This window comes from Nicotiana tabacum, chromosome 19 (assembly GCF_000715075.1).
Source record: "Nicotiana tabacum cultivar K326 chromosome 19, ASM71507v2, whole genome shotgun sequence".
Lineage (NCBI taxonomy): Eukaryota > Viridiplantae > Streptophyta > Magnoliopsida > Solanales > Solanaceae > Nicotiana > Nicotiana tabacum.
The window spans coordinates 80,891,126-80,898,891 of NC_134098.1; the positions used below are offsets into that span (position 1 = coordinate 80,891,126).

General features: G+C 37.5%; 1 protein-coding gene across 1 annotated transcript; it reads left to right on the top strand.

The window, feature by feature from the left end:
• Positions 1-1,326: 1,326 nt before the first annotated feature.
• LOC107816656 (uncharacterized) lies at positions 1,327-5,815 on the top strand. Its single transcript, XM_075239181.1, has 4 exons — positions 1,327-1,906; positions 2,029-2,244; positions 2,290-2,354; positions 5,432-5,815. Exons 1-4 carry the CDS (start codon positions 1,327-1,329, stop codon positions 5,813-5,815), a joined length of 1,245 nt encoding a protein of 414 aa, XP_075095282.1.
• The last annotated feature ends 1,951 nt before the right edge of the window (positions 5,816-7,766 follow it).

Consider the following 7,766-nt stretch of genomic DNA (forward strand, 5'->3'; position numbering starts at 1 on the left):
GCGGTCGTAGAGGAAGGAACGCGATCGCGTAAGTGTATTAAGTCGTGCTTTGCGAATGCGTGGATGAGGTCGCGTTCGCGTAGAAGGATTTGAGCAGTAGATGAAGGGAGGCAATTGCTCTACGCGATCGCATGGGGCTTAACGCGTTCGCGTATGTTTGAGAGGTAGTGATCCGCGATCGCGTGAGTGATTCCGCGTTTGTGTAGGGTAAAATGTGTGGGCAGTCTGCTTTGTGCTTTGCGATAGTGAGGCCATTTTCGCAATCGCGATTAAGAAAATCTGGGCAGTGGAAAACTGTTCTTCACGATCGCGTGGGAATGTTCGCGATCGCGTAGAGCAAATGACTGGGCAGAGAGTTTAAGTTCAGAAAATGGGACTTCGTCCCATTTTTCATTTTTGACGGATTGGAGCTCGGGAAGAGGCGATTTTCGGGAGATTTTCAGAGGAAATAACGGGGTAAGTGTTCTTAACTCAATATTGGTTAAATTACTCGAATCCATGGTTGTTTTAACATTTAATTGGTGAATTAAGTTGGAAAAATTGTGAAAACCCTTTTGGTTTAATTTGGAGATTTGAGGGTCGAGTTGATGTCGGATTTGAGTAAAATTTATATGGTTGGACTTGTGGTTGAATGGACGTTCATATTTTGTAACTTTTGTCGGGTTCTGAGACGTGGGCCCCACGGACGATTGTTTAGCTAAATTTCAAAATTTTATGGAAAATTAGTATTTTCTTATAGAATTAATTTCAATAAATTTTATTGACTGAATCGAATTATTTGTGGCTAGATTCAAGACGTTTGGAGGCCAATTCACGAGGAAAAGACATTGCAGAATAAAGAATTTCACGGTTAGAGGTAAGTAACAATTATAAATCTGGTCCTGAGGGTACGAAACACCAGATTCTTGTGTCATGTGATTATTTTGGAGGTGACGCACATGCTAGGTGGCAGGCATGTGGGTATGCACCAAGGGGATTGTGACTTGGTCCATCCCGTGAAAACTATAAAGTTGAATAACGTGTTGATTGCTATATGGTCCTTGCCAACCTCATGTAAATTCTTGAGTAATAGTATGGTTTGGATTTAAGCGTCATTTTAATCCTATATGGTTTGATGATTTTAATTGGTTGGAGTATAGTGTAAGTACCGATGCTGCATATTGTTTACCTTGTTATTTATTTAAGGGCGAAAATATTCATCAAGGCGGTGGTGATGTTTTTTCGAGTAAAGGGTTTAGGAATTGGAACAGAAAAGAATGTTTTAAGAAACATGTTGGTTTGCCAAATAGTATTCACAATAAAGCAAATAGAAATTATGATGATCTAATGCAGCAACAACAGTCTATTATTGCTGAATTTGACAAACAGTCTGATCAAATTAAGCGTGAGTATTGGCTTCGCTTAAATGCTTCAGTTGATGTGGTAAGGATTCTCTTGAATCAACGATTTGCATTTCGCAGTCATGACGAAAGTGAATCGTCATTGAACGAGGGTGATTTTATTGAAATTCTTTCATGGTATGCTGATAAATGTGATAAGATTAAACCTTTTGTGTTGAAATGTGCTCCAAAAAATAATAAGATGACTTCTTCAGATATTCAAAAAGAAATTGTGATAGCATGTAAGATAGAAACTATTAAGGCTATAATAGAGGATCTAAATGGTGACTACTTTTCTTTATTAGTTGATGAGTCTATAGACGTGTCACGCAAAGAGCAAATGGCTATTGTTTTACGGTATGTCGATAAAAAAGAAAGTGTGATGGAGAGGTTTATTGGCATTGTTCATGTTCGAGATACTAGTGTTTTATCTCTAAAGAAAGTAATTGTCGATCTACTTGTTCATCATTCTTTAAGTTTATCTTTTATACGTGGACAATGTTATGATGGGGAAAGCAATATGCAAGGTGATATTAAGGTCTTAAGAAGTTGATTAAACAAGAAAGTAGATCGGCTCATTCTATTCATTGTTTTGCACATCAACTTCAACTAACTCTTGTTGCGGTTTCTAAGAAGCGTGTTCATGTAGGTGAACTTGTATTATTGGTTTCAAATATTTTGAATGTGTTGGGAGCTTCTTTTAAACATGTGGATGAATTTCGAGATTCTCAAAATGAAAAACTCCAAGAGGCATTAGATATGGGTGAACTAAACACAGGTAGAGGCTTGAATCAAGAACTTGGTCTTGTTAGAGACGGTGATACTCATTGGGGATCTCACTACAAGTCATTTGGAAACTTTATTCGTATGTTTGGCTCTATAGTTGATGTTCTTGCTACTCTTGATTAAGATGCATGTACTTTAGATGATAGAGCTAAAGCATCGGGGTATCTTGAAGCTTGTCAAACATATAAGGTTGCTTTCTTGTTGCATTTAATGACAGATATTTTGGGAATCACTAATGAGTTGTGTAACGACCCGACCGGTCGTTTTGAGTATTACAGCCCCATTTTTCCATTTACTGCTCAATTTATGCTTTACAGTCGTTGTAAGACTTACCAGGTTAGTTGGTTCGGGTCCGAAGAGAATTCAGAGTGAAATGCGACACTTAGTCTCATAATTGAAAATTTTAAGTTAAAAAAATTGACCGGATGTGGACTTATGTGTAAACGACCTCAGAATAGTGTTTTGATAATTCCAATAGCTCCGTATGGTAATTTTGGACTTAGGAGCGTGTTCGAAAATTTTTTTGGAAGCCCGTAGCTAAATTAGGCTTGAAATGGCTAAAATAGAAATTTAAGTTTGGCAGTTTAACCGGGGAGTTGACTTTTTGATATCGGAGTCGGAATCCGATTCTGAAAATTGGAATAGCTTCATTATGTCAATTATGACTTGTGTGCAAAATTTGAGGTCAATCAGACTTGATTCGATAGGTTTCGGCATCGAATGTAGAAGTTGGAATTTCTAAGTTTCATTAAGCTCGAATTGGGGCATGATTCGTGGTTTTATCATTGTTTGATGTGATTTGAGGCTTCGACTAAGTTCGTATGATGTTTTAGGACTTGTTGGTATATTTGGTTGAGGTCCCGAGGGGCTCGGGTGAGTTTTCGGGTGGTTTCAGACCATTTCTAGGCCATTTTAAATTGTTGGTTTTTGTCCACATAGGTGTGAATCGCGAACATCAGGTCGCGTTCGCGAAGAGTAAACAACAGTTTGGGGCCTTATGAATCACGATCGCGGAAGCTATTTCGTGATTGCGTAGAACAAACCTCTGCTGCGCTGACCCGACTTTGGAAGCTTATATCTTGCAATCTATAAGGAATTTGGAGATGATTCAAAAATGAAAGTTGTAGCCCATTATGTACAAAAAGTTATAGTGGATACACTATAGGCTGTCTGGGAAGAGTTTGGAAATCTCTGTTGCACAGGGCTGACTTTGGAAGTTTATATCTCGCAATCTATAAGGAATTGGGAGATGAGCAACAAATGAAAGTTATAGACCTTGGTGTCTAGTTTTCCGAAAGTTAAACCAATTGCAATTTGGAGTTTTGGAAAAAAAAAACGTTATGACCATTGAACTAGAGGCTATCTGGAAGAGCTGGGCACTTGTTCTTCGCGATTGCGAAGCATTGTCCGCGATCGCGAAAGGAAATATTTGGGCTGAGAAAAGTTGTGCTTCGCGATCGCGAAGAGTAAATACCTGGGCAATAGCTATATTTTAAGGTTTCAGCCATTTTTAACATATTTGGAGCTATGTAGCTCGGATTCAAGTGATTTTTGAGGCAATTTTCACCATATAGATTATGGTAAGTGTTCTATATCCGAAAGTGATTATACTTCATGATTCTATAATTATATTCATCATTTATTTCGGATTTAAATGGAAGAAATCAAGATTTTTGCAAAATCTTCAAAAAACAAAAATGTAAGATTTAGAGGTCGAGTTGTTATCGGAATTTGATAAAATTGGTATGGTAGAACTCGTATCAAAATGGGTGTTCGGATTTTGTAACTTTTGTATGGTTCCGAGACGTGAGCCCCACGAGCGATTTTTGAGCTAAATTTTGGATTTTTATGGAAAATTAGCATTTTCTTATGAAATTAATTTCAATAAATTTTATTGACTGGATCGAATTATTTGTGGCTAGACTTGAGGCGTTTGGAGGCCAATTAACGAGGCAAAGGCTTAGCGGAATAAGAATTTCACGGTTTGAGGTAAGTGACAGTTTTAAATCTGGTACTGAGCGTATGAAACCCCGGATTTTGTGTCATGTGATTATTTTGGAGGTGACGCACATGCTAGGTGACGGGCGTGTGGGCGTGCACCGAGGGGATTGTGACTTGGTCCGTCCCGTGAAACTGTAAATTTGAATAACTTGTTGTTTGCTATATGCTCTCTATGTGTTAAAGAAATTTGACTGTAAATCATGCCTATGCTAAGTGATAGTACTGTTGGGAACCGTAGAGGTCGCGTACTCGTTGAATTATTTGCTAATTGATGTCTTGTACTCAGTCATGATTTTACTTGCATATCATACCTCAGTCTTTCTTGACTTTTGTTGATACACTATGTTATTTTTTTTGGGGCTGATCTTTGTGATTTCCGAGAGCCTGAGAGACTAGAGAGGTTGATGACTGAGTGAGGCCGAGGGCCTGTCGGTGAGGTATGGATATTATAGCACGTGAGTTGTTCGTGCAGCACGTGAGTTGTCCGTGCGGGATATTATAGCATGTGAGTTGTCCATGCAGCACGTGAGTTGCCCGTGCGTATTATAACTCTTGGGCTGTAGGAGCCCCTCTGGAGTCTGTACACCCCCAGTGAGCGCGAGTACCTATTGAGTGTGAGTGCTGAGGGCTAAGAGCCGAGTGATTGAGCTGTTGTGATAAATTGAGTGACTGTTGCCCTGAGAGGCTGTACTTGCTTTTCATTTGTTGTTGCACTTAGTTGCTATTTGTCATTGTTGTGAAATTCTCTGAAAGATTTTATATCCGGATTACATGAACTTGAACTGTATAAAATTGATTTGACTTAAACTGTTGGATTTGAAAGCATGTCTATTCTTTGCTGGAATTACTGAAAGTGAACTATAACTGTGTAGCTCATCACTATCTTAGTTCTTTATTTATTATTGTTACTTATTGAGTTGGTTGTACTCATACTACACCATGCACTTCATGTGCAGATATGTTGGGAGTGTTTATATATGTACTTGTGAGTTTTTCTTCTGCTAAATTTAGATATTATGCTTTCAAACTTAAAAGATATGGTGATTTATTGAGATTGTCGGTTTGCCTAGTATTGAGAAAGGCGCCATTACGACGGGTGAGATTTTGGGTCGTGACAAGCTAAATGTATCCTTAAAAAAAAAACAGAGCAAGATATTGCAAATGCCATGCTACTTGTTCAAGTAGCAAAGAAAAGATTGCAAACTTTGAGGAGGGATGATGAATGAAATTTGTTTGTTGATAAAGTATCTATATTTTGTATCAAGCATGGTATTTTGGTGCCTAATTTTGATGATCTATATGTTAACTCTGGAAGATCACGACGAAAACCTGCTGATTATACTGTCTTTCATCATTATCGTGTTGATGTGTTTTGTAAAGTTTTTGATTGGCAACTTCAAGAACTTAATGATCGTTTTGACGAAGTGACGACTGATTTGCTTCATGGAGTTGCTTGTTTGAATCCAATTGACTCATTTTCAAGTTTTGATATCAGAAAAATAATGAAGATGCCTGAATTGTATCCTGATGACTTTGATGAATTTTGGATGAGTGCTCTTGAGAATCAACTTGCGAGTTACATTATTGATGTTCGTGATTTTTATGAAAGGTTCTCCAATCTAAATGGGCTTTCTGATATTTCAAAATGATTAGTTAAGACAAAGAAGTATTCGATTTATCCTCTTGTATTCCTCTTAGTGAAACTTGCGCTGCTTCTGCCTGTTGCCACTGCAACCGTTGAAAGAGATTTCTCAGCAATGAAGTTTATCAAGAATAACTTGCGGAATCGAATGGATAATGAATTTTTAGGCGGTTGCATAGTGCCTTATGTAGAAAGAGAAGTATTTAGATTTGTTTCTAATGAGTCTATTATAAAAATATTTCAAGAGATGAAGCCTCATCGAGTACAATTGTAATAAGTAGAATCTCTTTTCGATGCTTCTTTATATTAGTTTGGATTTATCCAATTGTTCGTACTATTAACCGTATTTTTATAATTTAGCTCGATATCACGTTGTTTGATTTAAACTTTTCGGTGCACCAGCTTGTTGAGAATTGTTTTTCTTGTTCAAGTTTGAATGCCCTTGAAAACTTTTCTAGCTTATACAGTCAGATATGAATACTAGAATTTTCAGAAATTTCAGAAGATAGGCAGTGGAATCCTAGAGTAAAAAAAAGGGAGAGTGTTAGGCATTCCGAAGAGCCAGTGAGATGAAGCAAGGGGAGATAAAGTGAAAGAACATTTTGTTGAAGTTTTCAGAATAAAGTGATAGACAAAAATATTATCCGGAGAATAAGAAGAGAGTAAATGAAGCATCATGAGTAAGATATGACATATGGGTGATAACACTAAATCAAAATATGACACGATGACAGAGTCTATAGTCAAGTGCAGGAAAAGACAAGAGGAGACATGTCATGAAACAATAAAAGAGTATAAGCCATAAAGTCATATCCCCAATTTCGAGAAATTAGTTGGTGACTCCAACGTGAGTACCAGAAGGACAAGTTAGACCCCCAGAAAGTAATAGAAATCAGTATGGGCAAGGGACCGAAGGATTTTATAATAGTCGGCATCGTGAGAATTTTAGAGATAACATTCCGACAATAATAGAATGGATAACAAAAGAATAACCTTTAAAGTTCATTCGGGAAGACGCTTCCCTAAAGCATGCACGGTGAGCAGAGTTAAGCTTAAGGGACTAAGTGTGTCAGTTACACTAAGTGTCACCCTTGTGCGTAAGAAATTCAATTATCCCCGGTATAGAAGGGTTACCGCAAGGCGAGTAAGATGTCAGTGAAGATGTGGAAAAAATATTTGACAAAGATGAAGAGGTAATTATGGAATAGTAAAGGAAGAATGCGGTAAAAAAGTGAAAGGAATGAGATTGCATCTATTCAAATCCTATAGATATTATATGACTCCAGAATATTATGCAAGCATGACGCCGAGGAGAAGCAGTAAGTTTTCCGCACTCGATGATATTGATAAATAAGTGTGAATGAACACTTGATACATAAGGAGCCTATACGAGAGGTAAGTTAAGACAAAGGACATAACCCAAGAAGGGTTACGCGGAATATAGATATGAGAATTGACCAACGAGTAGTCTGTAGTTAATTTAGGAAGAGCCTAACATAGTGAATTCAGTCTCGCAAATATGACGTCGTAACCCTTGAGAAATATTCAGATAGGAGTTGGAATAATTAAAGGTACTGTATAAGTGTTACAGAAATAAGAGAGAGTGCCACTAAGGAAACAATCAAAATTTGAGTTCAGAAGTAACCCTACAAGCACAAGGGCACGAAGGTATATAACTAAGGATATTTGTAGGCGAGTAAGAACATCGAAAATTCCTTCGGGTATACAATATAACAAGCTCGTAACCTTACAAGAGCCAGAAGGTCTCCTTAAGTACTACAAAGAAAGACTAGTTGAGGAAATAAGGAAGAAGGCTTCCACCAAAGCATAATGACATAAAGAATAAATGGTCTTGTAACAACAATCTCACTACAACATTGTATGCACTTAATAAGAAAGTGGCACCTATCGTGGCTAATGAACGGGATGAAGAAAAAAATCAAAAGGTGATATTCAAG

Coding starts and splice junctions, on each gene's coding strand:
- LOC107816656 (XM_075239181.1), top strand. CDS start 1,327: ATGCAGCAACAACAGTCTATTATTGCTGAATTTGACAAACAGTCTGAT. Junction 1,907..2,028: donor TGGGGAAAGCAATATGCAAG/GTGATATTAAGG, acceptor GTGTTCATGTAG/GTGAACTTGTATTATTGGTT. Junction 2,355..5,431: donor AAGCTTGTCAAACATATAAG/GTTGCTTTCTTG, acceptor TTTTGTATCAAG/CATGGTATTTTGGTGCCTAA.